General features: G+C 42.1%; 1 protein-coding gene across 5 annotated transcripts in view; it reads right to left on the bottom strand.

Annotated features, from left to right (window-relative positions):
* Nucleotides 1-17,721, bottom strand: part of HECW2 (HECT, C2 and WW domain containing E3 ubiquitin protein ligase 2) — a 1,572,445-nt gene that overhangs the window by 276,818 nt on the left and 1,277,906 nt on the right. For all 5 annotated transcript variants that reach the window (XM_085648759.1, XM_085648760.1, XM_085648761.1 and 2 more), the window contains one exon: nt 9,208-9,358. In XM_085648759.1, the coding sequence (XP_085504885.1) occupies nt 9,208-9,358 (151 nt within the window). The remainder of the gene's footprint in view (nt 1-9,207; nt 9,359-17,721) is intronic.

Raw genomic sequence — 17,721 nt, 5'->3', positions numbered from 1 at the left:
TTGATAAGAGTCGCTTCTTCCCCCCCTCCCCGGCAGCCTTGACAGGACTTAAGTCCAAAGTCAGAAATTGGGCAAAGCTAGATGTCGAAGCGTTAAATAAGTCCTTAGCCAACAGCACACCTGCTATCAAACAGATGTCAATTACGGATCTTGGGGCTATCCAAAGTTGGATTCTACAATCTGTGGATACCTGCCTTCCATTTTCCAAGAAACGGGCTCTGTAATCATCGGCAACCAGCCCCATGGTTTACTGAGAGACTCGAGATTGAAAAAGCGAGATGTAAAACTCTAGAAAGACAATGGAGGAAACACTATATGCCTGATGCAAAATTGGCCTATAAAAAGACATTGAGGGACTATCATACTCTCTGCAGTACAGCTCGTGCTAAGTATGTTTCTCTCAAAATATCTCAATCTCAGAAATGCTCTAAGACCCTATTTAGGGTGGTTAAAGAACTATCCGGATCGGAAAGTCAGACTACCCCTCTAGTCCTAAATGAAATGCAATGTGATGATCTGGCCCACTACCTTGTGAGCAAAGTCGAGAAAATATATTCTGCACTATCCAGTGTTAATCTGTCAGATACTTCACACCCTGCGGTCACCACCCCCAAGGCAACTAGTGCTTTGTTGCTGGAGTCAAATAGTAATATTAAATCCATCAACAAACTGGAAGTGTGGTCCCTTTTGGGAAGTGAACTCCTTCAACCAGCTTCTGGCAAATATTAAATCTGGCTCCTTGTGCGATTTACTCCCTATCTCAGTGTTAAAACAGCTTGAGCCTCCCATACGTGTGCCAATTATCGATCTCCTTAATGCCTCCTTACAGGAGGGCATGGACCCCCAAAATGGAAACATGCCATGGTGCTCCCTCTTTTCAAAAAGGCCAATGCGGACCCTACAGAGCCATCCAATTTTCGCTCTATTTCTCTGCTCCCAGCCTTTTCCAAAATCCTTGAAAAACATGTGAACTCCTAGTTGTCCTCTTTTGTTGAGACCCAGAACTTCCTTCATATTTCTCAATCGGGTTTCAGAACTGGGTTCTCCACTGAATCTACCCAGCTAGGAGTCACCGAAAAGCTGCGTAACCGGCTGGTTCTTTGTGAGATGGTGGCTCTTATTTTACTGGACTTGAGCCCCGCATTTGATACGGTGTCTCATACTATTTTGTTGAGAGCTCTACAATCCTTAGGGCTTGAGGGTTTAGCTCTTCAAAGGCTCCATTCCTTTCTCATCAACCATACGTTTCAGGTTTTCTCTTCCACAGCCAGCTCTAAACCCCACCTGTCCCCTTACGGAGTGCCACAGGGCTCTGTGCTGAGCCCTTTGCTGTTGAATGTTTATGTTCGCCCCTTGGCAGATGTTGCCAAAGAGAATGGGCTGTCCCTTTTTTCCTATGCCGATGATACCCATATAATCTTCTCCCTCGCTACATCTAGAGAATCGAAATCATCGGCTCTCCAGTCTGGTTTGAGGAAAATTGCGTCTTGGATGCAAGATAATCTACTCAAACATAACGGAGAAAAAACAGAAGGTATGATTCTCGGGTAGCAACAAGATCTCTGGGGCCCCCAGCATTGACCCCCTGAAATGGGTGCCTTACCCCTGCCTGCTCGCCAGGTTCGCAACCTAGGCGTTATAATCAAGGAGCAACTGACGATGAAACAACAAGTTACAAAGGTGGCATTAACTTGTTTCACCATTCTTAAACGGTTAAAGAAAATTCTTTGGATGCTACCCCCATCCACTCAGAGAACAGTAGTCCAGGCCCTTGTTACATCTAGGCTGGACAACAGCAATGTTCTCTATTTGGGTTCTAACAAAGCGGTAATACAGACACTGCAGTTGGTGCAAAATGCGGCTGACCAGGCTGCTCTGCCATGTTCCTAAGTCGGCACCAGTTACTGGCACCCTTCGAGATCTTCATTGGCTTAGGGTTGAGAATCGTATTAGATTCAAAACCTTGAACTATACGTTCAAGATCAAAACTGGTCTGGCTCCACAATATCTGCAATCTTTAGCCCAATCCTACACACCTTCACGTCCCCTGCGCTCTGCCGTACAGGCTAAGTTCACTGTCCACAGAATCAAACTTATGCGAATGCGTGGTCGGTCCTTTTCTTACTTGTTGTTATTGTTATTGTTGTTATTGTTATCCATACTTATAAAGCGCACTGTAGCGCACTGTAACACTACGGGCATCCTGGCGCTGAGATACATGTGCACTACCACCATAAGTGCTGAAGGAGAGCCAGGCTATGTTCAAAATGCTTATGCTCTGGGAAAGAGGCAGGTCTTTATTTGCTTTCGAAACAGCAACAAGTCCTGCATCTCTCTCAGATGAGTAGGAAGACCATTCCAAAGTCTCGCTGCTGCAATGCTGCAAGCTCTTCCCCCCAATTTTGTTCTTTTAATCCTGGGTACTTTTACCAGGTTGGCCGAGGAAGAGCGAAGACTACGGTGGGGACATACCAGCCAAATTTGCTCTGCAGTGGTTTAGGCCCAAGCCCATGCAGCGCCTTAAAAACAATAAAGAGTGATTTAAATGGTATCCTCTGTAATACAGGAAGCCAATGCAGCTCCACCAGAGCCTGAGATGCTGATGACCGTCGTGGTCTCATTAAAGCAAGCTTTTCCGCCAGTCTGGATTCTCTGTAGTCATCCGATCAAGTACCTTGGAGACTCCAGCAGCAAAGCGTTGCAATAATCCAAACGACTCAAAATAACACTCCTTACTACTTGTGCTCGGGCCTGGGTTGGTAGCATTGGAAGAATTTTCGGAAGTACTCTAATAAGAGAGAAACTGCTCCCCACAATCTTGTTAACTTGAGTTTCTAGGTTCAGCTTGTCATTGAAGCTAATTCCTAGGTTGCGTACTGTCTCGGCGGGTAGCAAAGGTGTACCGTGGGGATAGGCCAAAAGCCCGTTGGAAGTGAGAATGGAACTTTGCCTGCAGCACAGCATAAGATCTCCATTTTGTCGCTGTTGAATTGCAAGGAGTTATTTCTCAGCCAGTGTACCGTATCTTGCATACAGGCGTGAAAATGTACTAATGAGACAGCTTGATCCCCCTCCAGCGACCGAAAAAGCTGTATGTCATCAGCATAATTCACAAGGCTGACATGATATGACTTAATGACAGCGATCAAAGGGCTCATGTAAGAATTAAATAATATCGGGCGGATCGCAGACCCCTGAGGGACACCATGCCTAATATCAACAAAATCTGATTGATAAGGGGGAGAGCCACTGCCTGTTGTCTTTTGTCAAAATAAGAATGAAACCATTTCAGAGTAACGACCACCACCCCTGCTCCCTCCAGCCTTGCTAAAAGGACTGTGTGGTTAACCGTATCGAATGCGGTAGACAGGTCCAACAAAATCAATATATCTAATTTTCCCCTGTATGCACGCATTCGAAGATCATCCAGAACGGTTACCAAAGCAGTCTCCGTCCCGTTTCCTGGGAGGAAACAAAATTGCACATCCTCCAGCTTGTTATTAACCTCCAAAAACTGGGAGAGTGCCCTACTCACCAGGCGCTCTGTGATCTTCACTGGATAAGGTAGAAGGGAGATGGGCATATAGCTCTTAGGGCAGGCTGGGTCAAGCGTGAGTTTTTTCAAAAGTGGTGTTATTATTGCTTGTTTCCAGCATGGTGGTACCAGCCCGCTACTCAAAGATTGACTGCACAGCTGTCGGAGTATTGGGAAGAGTTCGGATCCTAGCTCTTTCCAAATTTTATGAGGGAGAGGGTCCATAGGGGAGCCTGAGGAGACACCTAGGGCTGCTCTATTGAAATCCTCCTCTGAAGGTAACTCCAAATGATCTAAAAGGGCCACCTGATCTGATGGCTTAGTCCCACCAACCCAACCCTCTTGCTTATTTGGTGATGACCTACTATCCACTCCACCGGAGATGACCAAGTCATCTACTTTCATCCCTTCAATGATTTTGCTTATCTTATCTTCGAAGAAGGTTGCTAAATGATCACATAAGTTCTGTGTGGGAAGAATCTTGTTTAGGACCATCCTTAAGAAACTCTCTTCCCATTTCACTTAGAAAGGAAACCGTCTATAAGAGATTTTGCAAATGTTTGAAAACATGGCTGTTTAATCTGTAACGTTTCTGTTCCCTCCTACCAGGCTGGCGCCGGGAAATCCCTTGGGATAGCTGTCCACCCTACAAATTTAAATAACATAACATAACATGTCCGTGTACCTTGAAGTAGAGGTGATCTAGTGTCATTCAAAAATGATTTTCCCAAGTTCAGAGAGAAACCATTGGAATAGTATAACCGGTTGAGCGATTTGTGACGAATTCTAAGGTTCTGTTGATGGATTTGATGGCTTTTGTCAATATTGTGGTACAGAGTGATTTGTGGGCAGACTGTAAAGTGGCTATAGAGTGGCTGGAGAAACAGCCTTCAAGAAATGCAGTAACAAATGCTAAGTCGTCTTTCGTGACGAAAAGTATCAACAGATGATCACCTTTTTGAAAGCAAAAATACCAACTAAAGATATAATTGGGTCAAGTTTGACAACACGACTCAAGAGCCCAAGGAGTCAGTGCATACTTATTATGAGAGATTTGTGCAGGTGTTTAAATAGTACAGTGGAATGGAAACTCTTGAGCCGAAAGATATGGGAAATTTGGTGTCTCTGTTTGTGACAGGATTGAGACATGAGGTTGGTTCTATGATTCAACAGCATTTGATTTGTTGGCAGAATAAATCAGTTGATGAAATTTTGAGGTATGTGAAATGCTATAGCGATGAAATAGAGAGGAAGTAGAAGGGACTGAAAGAGAAATTGATGGCGGCACAGTTAAGAGCCACACAGAGGGGAAACCCAGGTCAACCGTTTGTGGGAAGTGTTGGTTCTATGCAAGTAGAGTATAAGTAGGGAGCTCCTATAGTGCAATGTAAAAATGGGTTCCCTAAACAGGGTAGAGGTCATGGTGATCCAAATGACCCGATTACTGGGATTGTTGTGGCCACTTTGTAAAGAACGAATCCTTGTCATTATAGCAGTAAGTTGGGGCTTTGGAAGCTGGAATGTCATCTTAATCCCAATAACATGTCAAATGGGAATCAATCAGGTTGAGAAATCAGGATTTACCCACTACCAGAATGATAACCCTGCACAGTCACAGAATTTCCAGAAACCAAGAATGAAAACCTTTAATGTGCCACAAATTCCAGTGATACAGGTTTCACAATCTATGATGCCACAGCAGAATGTGAATGGTGCCTGATTTAATTCAAATCCAGTCCCAAATTTGAACCAAAGTTCTTTACAGAATCAGGGTGCGTTTCAACAATTTCCTATGTCTGAAGCGTTTGGGGATTACTGTTCTGACTTGCCACAATGACGGTGTCTGAGGGGGGAATGAGCACTGAGTGCTTGGTGCAGTCTTAGAGATAGACCAGAGTGGGCCATTCATAAAAGGTGAGGTGAATGGCCACCCCGCATAATTCCTGATTGATACTGGTGCTACCCACTCTACTGTTAGACCAGTCTAAGTTCCAAACCTATCCCTGTAGGGAAAAAGAATCCAAGTTGTAGGAGATCAAACCAGAAAATGACACGCCCAGTAACAAAAGAAGTGCATGTTAAAATAGGGTATTTTGAGGGGAATTACCGATTTGCCGTGATTGATTAGAGTCCTGTAAGTCTATTAGGACGCGACCTGTTGTGCAAATTAAATTGCACACCAAGGGATGTGGAGTTTCAGACTCATGATGAGGCGGTTGCCTTTAAATTGACAAGCCTTGATCCAAACATTTGGTTATTCCCCTTCATGACAAATGACGATTGGCTCCAGTTTTGAAAGACACTGTGAAGCTAGAGGTCTGGGACTTTTCTGGAAAGGACATAGGTCTCATCAAGGGAATTGAACCTGTCCACATTAATGTAAAGCCAAATGATAAGTACCCAAGAACCCGACAATATAATTTGACCCATGAAAGAATTTCTGGGATCACTCCTGTGATTGATTCAATGATTCAAAAAGGCAATTTGAAGGAAATAATGGGAAGTCCATGTAACTCACCCATTATGGGCTTGCAGAAGCCTAGCGGCAAATAACACATAGTACAAGACCTGAGAAAGATTAATAGCATTGTTGTTCCATGTTTTTCCATGGTACCAAATCCAGCTGTGATTTTATTTCAAATTCCATGTGAGGCTGAGAGGTTCAGTGTCATCAATTAGTGTCAGACTTTCTTTTCCATATTATTGCATGAGGACAAGAGTACTGAGGCCCAAGGCTGCTGAAGGAGCGTAAGGGTCCCATTTAGGAGAACACAGAGTAGGGCTAAGAAAGACTCATGAAAACTTTGCACATAGTTTCGTTGCACATCAATTGAACTTTGCTTTGCCATTTGCACAGGTGGAAATCGACAGAAAAGACTCTGCTGTGGCTATTTTCCACCCAACTGTGTGATTCTAGAAAAGTTATGGAAACCGATAACCATAGTAAACGTTGGTATACATATTAGCAGGTGTTAATAGCGGTAACTTTAGAACTGGTTATGTTGCTTATAGGGTTATACTCATCCATGTCCCGAGTTAAACTGAGATTAGATCTAGGGGTACCCCTAGCACCCCGAGGTCTACTGATAGCAGTTTGAATTCACTGGATGAGAGGGAGTAACATGTAGATTTATCTAGAGGAGATCTTTCTTCAAATGTTTATTAAAGTTGCTTTATGAGTACATTGACTCTATTGATGCAAGGGATTGCTATGTTTTCAGGCAATTACACGCAGTTACCTGCATCAGATGAAGAGGGTATCACGTATCATCATATTTCTTTGACTTATGGTTTTACTTGAAGTTTATTAATGAGTTTTTTGTATGGGCATGGTCATTTTCAGTATTATTTTTCAAATTATGATTTGATTTTTCAGATGTCCCCATACTTAAGCATTTGACTTGTCACCCTGTGAGTAAAAATAGAGAGAGAATTAAAGTATTCTTCAAACCCAACTTGACACTGCACACTGTTTATGCTCATCAAGACAATTTGACTTGTATCTTAACAGATGAAGAGAAGGACTTTATAAATTTAGTTGAGGGCAGAAGGAGAGGGATGAATTTTAAGTCGAAGAAAGTTAATATTGGACATAAGTGGACTAGAAAATAAATTGAGCGTTGACTTTGGGTTGGAAACACAAAGGGAAATTATGGATATTTAGAGAAAAGTCTGCAGTTGACACAAACCTTATGGGAAAGAGTGAATGTGAACACACCTTTGAAGCTAAAGGACATTGGGAGTCATTATTAGCAGGAAAACATCCTGTTATTCCTGGAGATCATTATGTTTGTGGAGCATATGCTTATTCTAGGTTGTCCAAAGGATGGAATGGTACATGTTATTTAGGTATAGTTTGATTTATCATGTGGAAAATGTTGGTGTTTCTGTGTGGGAGCAAAAGCTTAGGCCCAAACAAGGAGCTAGTGCTGGAAAAATAGTGAGAGATATTTTTGGTGCAATGATTCCATCTGTGGGTGTGATTTTGAAAGTCATCAAGATTAGAACGTTGTCCACCAAAGTGGATAAACTTTCACCCAGTACAGCAGGAGTTTCATTAGTTGTAGATACTGAAATGGTTGCTGTAAAATCCATGGTTTTGCAGAATCGCCTTGCTTTAGACATCCTCCTTGCGAAAGAGGGCATAGTCTGTTGGATGTTAAAGGTCCAACAATGTTGCACTTGCATCCCTGACAAGAGTAAAGATTTGAAGAAGTTATCAAAAACATTATTGACCTGAAGGGAGATTTGAAGGATTGAGGGAGTTAGAAGCAACAGATGCTTGGGAAGCATTTGGAAATATATTTGCTGCAGTAGGTAAATGGTTTGGAGATATGGGAAGTGGATTAGTGGGATCCTACGTGAAGCCCCTTGTGATGACTGCTCTTTGTGCAATATTCCTGGTTTTGGTCTTTAAGGGATATTAGAGAATACAAGCAATAGAATAACAGAACAGTCAGTGTAGATACTATGATGGCATGATACATCTGGAGTAATCCAGGCAAAAATGTATGAAACCCATTTGGTTTTCATTGATCCATCTGATAAGATCTGTATCTTGATTGTGTTGGCTAGGTATGCCAGCAGAGGGAGGATTGAAGCAGTGCAATTTAGCCCCACCCTTACACGCAGTTTACACTGGCTGCCTGTAAAAAGAAGAATAGAGTTTAAGGCACATACCCTGGCGCATACAGCAGTTAGAGATTCTGGCCCACAATATCTGAAGCTGGGACTACAGAAATACAGCCAGACCAGAGTACTTAGATGAAATGACCAGAACCTGCTGGTAATCCCCCGTTTTGCAAAGGCCAGGATCGGTGGCCGTGCCTTTTCGGTGAAAACCGCTACATTATGGAACTCTATGCCTGAGCATCTGAGAAAGACCAAGTCGGAAGTTATGTTTAGGAAAACCTTAAAAACATGGCTTTTCGGCCTTCCTAAGAGTTAATTGCCTAGTCCTGCTCACTCTCCTCAGGTTGGAGGTAGCCGCGTGCTCTACAAGCTTCAATATTAACAATAATAATAATAAAGAGGTGCAATATATACGTGCACTTAGCACCATATACTATGTGTGTCTTATCTTTATCAAAGAGAAGTGAAGTAATCAAATGTATTGCTGAAATGCATTGACTGTAGAAACTAGAGATTCATAAACGTATTCCCACTAATTTTTATCTTAGCCGTGAACGAAATGTAGTTCTCATACATATTTACACTTGTCTTGAGTCATGTTGCATTTATTTGAAAATATCACTCCGTATTTAAGCATGGACTACTTTACACATGTCCGCATTTAGAGTGTTGCATTTGTTTTTAAGTTAAACGTGCACACATAATCAAATATTCGAAGTGCACATTTTAGTAGTTAACAAAGCTACTATAACAAGGCCTAAATTTGAAATGCATGTTTGCCTTTTTTTTCAATTTTATCAATTGATTTTTTGGATATTTCAACTGCATATTGTTTGAAACATAAAAAAATAAAAGCAGATGCAGTGATGGCCACCTGAAAGGCACAAAAAGGAATGTAGAAGAATAGGCTACAGAGGAATTAATGGTGCGCATGGTATATAAGGTCTGTGTTAATGTGTCTATGGTGTGTGTGTGTGTGATGTGTGCGCGCAAGTGTATTTGTGTGAGGCAAGTGTGGAGCAGATGTTGCTGTAGCTCACCGGCGGTTTAGCTGCTCCATCTGCTGTATGGAGTTGGACCGCTGGAGGATCTGCGGTGCTGGTGGTGCAGTGGGCCGCTGCCAGGTAGTTGTCCTGTTGACATGGTCCACATAGAAGATCCTACCATGGCTATCAATCCGTGCCTCCCAATCTAAGCAAAAGGAAAGAAACCATTACTTGCAATGCATGTCAATTCAAATGTTCTCATAATGCTGCCCAAGTTCTACTCTGTTCCATCTGTTTGCAAATCTGCCCAATACAATGTTGTCTCTACATCTCTCCTATCTTATTCCCCACATTTGTATGTTCTTATTTCGCTTGTTTACTTATAATTTCTTTTCAGTCATTGTTTATTTTGCAAACGCTCTTGTCCCACACATCACTACAGATGCCTCCCTATTTAAAGTTGACGGGTGCCTTAAGTATCTGGTAGTCATTCCATTTGACATAAGCCACAGGTGGGCACCACTTTGAGGTTGGAATACTGAAGATAACGTTATTTAAAAATGAAAAGTATAGTTTGATTGCAATTGTTGATCAAATTTGTTGTGTTGGATTCTGAGCTCTGATGATTAAGATCCCCTTGTATGTTAATCTAACTTGCTCTAAAAGCTAGTATAATTGAAGGGCTGATGTACTACATGCGTTTGATGACATGGGATATGCAAATTGCAAACTGACTGGTTTGTGACGGGATTTAATTTGTGATGCAACTAATACATTCGCATTGCGAATTGCCAATTCACAAGGGCCACAAAACGACCTGGCTAATGAATATTATTTATGGAGGTCACATTTTGCAAACCTCTCTGAATGAATGGCTGTGAATAGAGGGATGGTTCCGTGCATGGGACGGCAGACCACAATCCCTGCATAGGAAACGTTATTTAAAGCAGCTCATGTCATTTAAAGAGACAGGTGCTGCTTCTAAAAAATGGCTCCTGTTTGAAAACACATCAGTGAACGGGGAAACAGGCAGATTTTCCCTTTTGAAAATCAGGTATCACCACAACGTGTAAGGTGGTAATTTTTCAATGTTTTACGAACACAACTGAGATCACAAACCATTGCTACAGTCCATTTTGGCTTTTTGCATCACTCTGCAATTACCATTCAGAAGAAGTTATAAAACCACATATAAAAGCTATTTTGTGCATTGAGTAAACATTGTTTCCAGTCACAAGGCCAGGCCACAATAAAGCCAAGCTCTCTAACTGCAAAAATCTTTAATGCATGTGGCCAATGCTGAGTTAAAAGGTAGAAAGGCCAGGCTTCAGCCAGAAGCTTACAAGGATGGAATTTATTGCCAGTGCTTAATTTGTATAAAGTAAGTGTCAGGGCTCTCGCCAGGACAACACTGCAACTTGCAACACCTATTGCCTCTGCCCTGCTGCCAATGATAGTAATAACACAGCTTCTAACCATCACACTCCTGCAAGTGTGACAATTCGGACCATTCCAGCCTCCCGAAGCTATAAGAATGGCTTGGGCAGCAGGTAATAGTCATTTTTAATGTATATTGTATTAATAATTGACTGTTGTGGTCATCTCAGACAATGCCACCTTGTGGCAGACTGTCACAAGCGCTGGTGTTGACAATTAAGTGCCGGTGCCAAGCACAGGAAACCACCAGCTCAAATTAAACACTGCTGCTCCCTGCTGTGCTATGAGTTCGGTGCAAGACAACTGTGCCTGTGAACCTGTTTGCAACCAACAATCTGAAGACATAACTACAATCCTCACGGTGCACACCCACACAATGAATGAACTGTAGCCAGCAGGGTGCAATGTTCACCTATTCCGAAGCTGAAAATAAGCCCAAATACCCAAACCGTATGTGTATTAAATTGTGTTGTTAAATATTTCAGGATATCCTTGTTTGCTATTCCCTTGGTGTCTGATCAACCATTTACAGCAACAAAGGCCTGGAAGCAGTGCAGGGCTCTAAAAGGCATCTTGTGGTGCTTACAAGCTGCGATGGGTACAGTGCTGCACAGCGCTTCTCGGTCAGTGTTCTCTTAGCTCGTTTATTATTGATAGAGCTCTGAATCCAGGAAATCGATTCAGACAGAACCTAAATCATCACTGGATGACATTTAGGTGCATTTGTTTTGCTCTTTAAACTTTAATATGAGCTGATGGCTATGTGATGCGGATATCCTATTGTGCTTTATGTAAGTAGTGGAAGGCCACTTTCCAGAGACATATTCAAGTGGAAAGGGCTGGACCTGTTGTGCAAAGACAATCAGTTAGGCCATCAGATCCCTGCACTTCCCATAATGAAGACACCTCTTACGCCCACAATTAGTTTTAAGGTCACTCCTGAATGTGCGAAATATCTGACTAAGTGAAACAGCTCATGTACCCAAGAGTGCAGGGTCTGATGCACAAAAGCTTTGCATCCACAGAGACTCTGAAACTGATATTACAAATGCAGTGTAGTGCAAATAATTACTCTATTAACTTTAGTTGTGACTGTATTCAATCAATCAAAAGATATGTTTATACAGACCGCTGGCCCTTAAACAATACAGCAATTTATGTCCGTTGCATTTTAAAACATTTTTTAAACAAAAATGGATAGATACATATTAAGCGATCTCTTTCATCTAATAAGTTATAAGAGTCTGCCCGTTTAAAATATACATTCACATAAAATGTCTAAACATAGCCCCATAAAATACCTAAACCCTCATAAATACTAACACTCTATCAACATTGTGCTGACTGCCCTAATGAATCTCCCAATGGCACATACTATGTCTAAAAAGCGCATGTCAGTTAATAGTTCTACGGCATGTCCACGAGTCATAATCCCAAATATCAAGAATATTGGGCGTAACCACTGTCTCTGCTGTTATTTAATTTTTAGGCAGTCCAACAAAATATGGAACATATCACATTTCGTGTTCAAACCACAGGTACATTTTCCTCCTGAATAAATAATTTTTGCTCTTACAATATCAGTTGTCTTACAGGGGTGAAGCCCAATTCTTACTCTCAACACTTCAGTTCTTAACATCTGATTTGGTAAGATGTCCACATACAGAAAACTCGTTTTATTCCGCCATGATTTTCACATAAAATGTACCGATTTTTTACTGCTTAAATAATGATAATCGTATTCATGGGACAATTCTTTGCCTAGCACTTTCAACTCACTCTTGGAGATTCCTATTTGTAGATTCTGTGGACACCACATTACTTTAATCTCTTTACAAATGGCACCCAATTTAATCCTAACACTTTTTGCCCATGTTAGTTTGCTTTGCAGAATTTCAATCTTACACTACTGAGAAACTTTCTGTAGCTCCTCCCCACTCAATTTTTCCCAGAATCTTATTAATGCTTTTGTAGCCAGCATCTTCCAGGATATCATGCCAGTTCCCAGTCTTACTGCTTGAATCATGGCAGAGCTAAGGAGTGGCAGTAAATACTTCAAACACTTCCCCTCCTCAACATCCCACTTATTTTTGCCCCTAATATATAGCAGTTCAGCTCCGTATTGCAATTGCGACTGTGAATTGCAATGCACACTAACAAACCCTTATGAATTGCAAGGGAGATGGGGTGCCAAAGGGATGACCCACCCTCACAACAGCTATGAAATGGTTTTTTTTCCCATATTAAATGTTCTGCATCTTATCGGCATTAACATGTAAACACACAAATGCTATTAACTGTATTATTCATGTTTAGATTGACCATAACTAATGTAAGCCTGTATTTTAAAATGGTTAATGATTGGTTGAAATCTTGTTTCATGTTAAGTGTATTTCATTTCTAGGAGATGACGAAGTATGAATAAAGAAAAGTGATGTGTCTTTGCTTTCGTTCTCATGTGAAATGTTTTCCTTTTTGTGATAACTGTAGAATGTCCTAATTAGTTGCAACATTACACCTGAAGAGTACATGCTGGACCAATGTATCTCGTTTGTTGCTGATATCATTTTAAAGGAGGCTTAGAGAAGCCGTATTGTAAAGGATCCTGAGAGACAAAGTAGCTCTAGTATATATTTTCTTCCTTTAGCCTGATTGAATCGCTCAATGGTATCTATGTTTAGGTGTAGCAAATGTAAGAATTGTGTGATTTAAGTTAGTGCAGAGTATGTAGCAGGTCAGAACACTTTTGAAATATTTACTGAGAAGAGCAGAGTAGGAGATTAAGGATACTCTGTATATGGGAGAACAGATTTACTTACTTGATCACTTTTGAGGTGACTTTACGATATTTTGTCCTCTTGCTTTTATAACTGATTGACTTGAACTTCACATTGACTAATGCATTCATGTTTTGATTATTGATGCACACTAATTTGATAATTTTGAATCTGTAAACTTTTTTTAATAAAGCTCTCCCTCTTCTCCTCGCAGTCCCTGTCCCCGTTGTTCATTGCTGGTGGTCTGTGAGGGTTGTGGGGTTCGCATTGGCCTCTGCGCTATGTCAGGGTGCATCCATGTTGCTACATACTTTGGCTTGTTTCTGGTGTGTTGTTTCTGTGGTTTTTATGGCGCATTTTCCCACCAGACGTGTGGGATTTGCAAGCCTGTGGCTGGTTTTCGCTACATTTTGTACCGCGATTGGCCTCATCGCATGATTTTTTGCGTTCGCAATTCGCATTTTTACGGCATGGCGTTGATTTTTGCGCGGCCATTTGACGCGTTATCTGGTGACTATCGCATGCTACCACCGCATTGTGAATACTTGGTTGGCACGGCGTAATTTTCCAGCGATAGGCTGCGATGTTGAGAGTTGCGTTAAGCTACTCTTGTGGTAGTCATCACACGTTCTTGTGAATATACCCCAGAGTCCATTCACAAACATCGGTGCGCACTTTGCAACCACTTTTTTTCAAATAGATGCTTAGAACATTACATGCCAGACCGCTGAACATAAATGAATTATTATTTTTTCCCGTAAAATTAGAGCATTTTTGCTACTCCTTACCTATTGAGTTACACTGTTTGAATGTTGTACGTCTCCACATTGCACAGAAACTTTACTTTTAGGATGGGACATAGAGCATTTCCATTAGCTGATATGATGAATGAATAGCCAACTCTTATACTGGTTTACTAATAAAGAAAGTCGAATGAAAAGACTATTATTTTGTCAAATTGTAAAGATTTAGAATACTCTTAAGCATATTATGTTACATAATATAAAGGGTAAGTATTTCGTCAACATTCCCCTACATCCCTTTTAATAAAATGTTTTAGTTTTATTGTCATCTTGAGAGAGTAATTAATTATTAGCACACACTGACCTCAAACCGAGATTTAAAAGAGGACTTCTGATGGCACAGTAAGTGAGTGCCACTAAATGGCAACATTTCTACATTTATAATGCAGTACCTCCCTAACTAGTTCACAGACATGCAATTATTGTTCTAATGTAAGTACGCAAAAAGAAAAAGTCAACAACATGTCCAGGTAAGTACAACAGCGAAAAGTAGAGTTAGAAAAGTGGAGCTAAATACGTGGATAAACTTGACTGGATCATGATTTTCTACTGAAATAGCATTGATGTATAGGAAATTACTGCCAATTCTTAGGTAACTGTGGTAGTTGAACTGGCCTCTCCACCGCCGGAATCAGACGCTAACTGTACCATACCGACTCCCTCTGCCCTAGGGCAAGACCCCAGCCGCAGACTTGCACTTCGCATGAGAAGGCAGCCATTCAGCAGGTGTCTGCCCTTGATCCTGACCAGGACTCCTGCCCTGCTGCGGCTGCCTGCACCCAGCGCCTCATACCGCGTTCATCAGAAATCCGGTGCACTGCATCGCGTGCTGATCGTCAGTAGGGGTGAAGTGCCCTCACTTTGACAGCTATCCATCACCTGCACTAGGCTCCCTATACGTGGTGCTGCAACTTTCCCTCCACCCAGGCCTGGTCCCTGCTGGATACCCTTCGCCCGGTGCAGGCTGGAGGTTGGCCTCAGCAGAGGCCAGCTTTACACAGGAGGACAGTGAATTTGGGTTTCACTTGGTTCCTGCTGCTTGACTGTTTCTGACTCATCCATCATTCAGCATCTATGGCGACGTGTGGGTGCCGCTAGGTGCAGCCGCCAAGGCACTAAAACGCAACAACCCCCTGCGATTCTAGCCTGCAATTAGCGACTGGAAAAGGCAGGGCTGGGCCACCCCTCTCAGCCTGCGATTTGGACCTTTGGAGTCTTTTGGCAGAGTGACTGGAGGTTTGCTGTTGGCATTTTTTTTAAACTTTTTTTTATTTTATTTATACTGCTCTTATTATTTTGTATCCTTATTTGTCCTTGGACTTTGGCCCTGAAAATAGGATTGATTCCACCTATTAACGTTTGAGAGCCCGACAGTTCTGGCAAAGACATCTGGATTTGGTCTGAAATTCTGTTTCTTTTCTCTTCTACTTGTTTATTTATTCCAATTAAGGTAGTTGTTACCTGACTGTGTTTTAGCAGTATCTCATAGCTAGGTACTGAATATGGTGAAAAGGAAACATCCAGGTTTAACGGTGCGAAACCCCCAAATATAACTCGATCTTCCTCTATTATAAATCACATCATGGGCGCAATGGGGGCGATAGAAGAGCAGATCATGAGTGTGGAGGAAACCCAGCTACTTGCACTGGGGAGATCTCCGGGCCTGTTGTATTGAGCGAAGTGGCAACTCTAATGTCCAACCAAAGTAAATTCCCTAATTAGGCGTATACAGATGCAAATGAAAAAGACGAGAATGCTTCTATACCTTCCTCACCGTGTTTTCCGGCCACCCAGCCACCTATGAAACACCTAAAACCACCTAGTTCTAACGTGGGACATTTCATTTCGGTCCCTCTGTGAGGGGGGAACTTTGTATAAGGAATACTACTTCACAGAACTCGGTCACCATAAAAAAGTCAACTAGACCGCAGCATAAAAACTCGCCCTCATTAACTCAGGATTACTCCACCCTTGCAACCACCGTACAAGCTCTGGTAGTTATGGTGTAGCTTACTGATAGACTAAAACACATCGAAAGTACTGTTATAACTTGTGTAGATTTGCTAGGGAAGGTATACTCACCACCTGACAGCCGCCCCGACGGTGGCTAACAAGGCAATAACCCAGTACCTTGTGATGCCACCAGACCCTGTTCAGGATGTTGTGAGCACCTTCAATCTCTATCAGTAGTAGCTGGTGCATCCACTGTTCCATTACCTAACATCTCATCAACTAGTGTAGGGTCAACCCAACTCCCTTGCCTCAACATGATCATGTTTTTCTTGACAACATACCTCCCTCTATTCGTGATCCTTCTTTTATCCCCTCTTCAGTTGTAAATCTCAATCAAGAACCAACTCGCGATTATGCTATAAAAAAATCTGACTCCCTGGACCTTCCCCCAGCAGCGACACCATACGTGGTTTTCTTAGCAAATGTTCCTACTCAAGCCAAGTCAACACATGAATCCTGGGACTCACTTAGAAATAAATCCTTAAATTGGAAAATGCCAGGGTGGGATTGGGTGTAGCTCTCTTTGTAGACATTAATATGGTAAGGAGGGTCAAATGGGTTGGCATGGGATGTAAATCATTTCAGGGAGACTGTGTGGTGTTATCTTTCAAAACTCCAGACCTGGTTGAAACAATACTAGATAGAGCTAGTTCATTACTTTTGAATTCACACCAAATTGCAGTCTTACCACTTGGGTTCTTCTATCAACATCCTGCCTCGAATCATGTATATCAACATTAAGCAACATTCTCGGTCAAATCTCATTGGTGAAAGGGAGCGGGTTGGGGAATGTTTAGTTAGGACTATAGATAGTTTGGACAAGGTAGGCACTACACGAAAAGCTGGAGATAGTACAATCCAAGCATTGGGACAGTTGAGACTGACAACTGGCAGGCTGAGTTGGACTAAAGGCCCCCCACAAGGACAAAAGGCGGATGGAGGTCTTCCCTCGATGACACAGATTAATAACTCACGCATACATGGTTACAGCATCGAAACAGGGGCTTAAATTGTTGTCTTGGAATGTGAATGGGTTAGGGGATAAGATTAAAAGAGGAGTTGTGCTAAAATATATAAAACGTCATTCCCCTGATGTGATTCTACTCCAAGAGACCCATTTATTAGGAAATGCATGCAAAGCTCTGACGTGATGGGGATTCAAACTTGTAGCACATTCAGCGTTCGGCTCGGGCTCCCAGGAGGTGGGAATAAATTTAGATGACGACGGAGCTCAAATAGACAGATAACTTGGGTCGATTTGTGGCAATCTCAGGGATGTGGGAGGGACGGACGTTAAACTTGGTATCCGTATACCTGCCGCTGGGCCTTCAGACCCCAGCATTGAGAGACCTTGGCGATCTCCTGCTCACCTTACCAGAGGGTAGACTCCTAATTGGGGGCGACTTTAATTCAATAGTCTCGGATTCCTTAGACAGATGGCCCCTGGAAACACTACTTCAAGCTCGCACACAAATTCACAATTTTATGGAAGCCATGAGCTTAGTAGACGCCTGGAGGATACTCCACCCCGGGGAACA

This window comes from Triturus cristatus, chromosome 3_2 (assembly GCF_964204655.1).
Source record: "Triturus cristatus chromosome 3_2, aTriCri1.1, whole genome shotgun sequence".
NCBI classification, from domain to species: Eukaryota; Metazoa; Chordata; class Amphibia; order Caudata; family Salamandridae; genus Triturus; species Triturus cristatus.
Note: the sequence above shows the minus strand (reverse complement) of the source record. Positions and strands in the feature narration are given on the sequence as shown.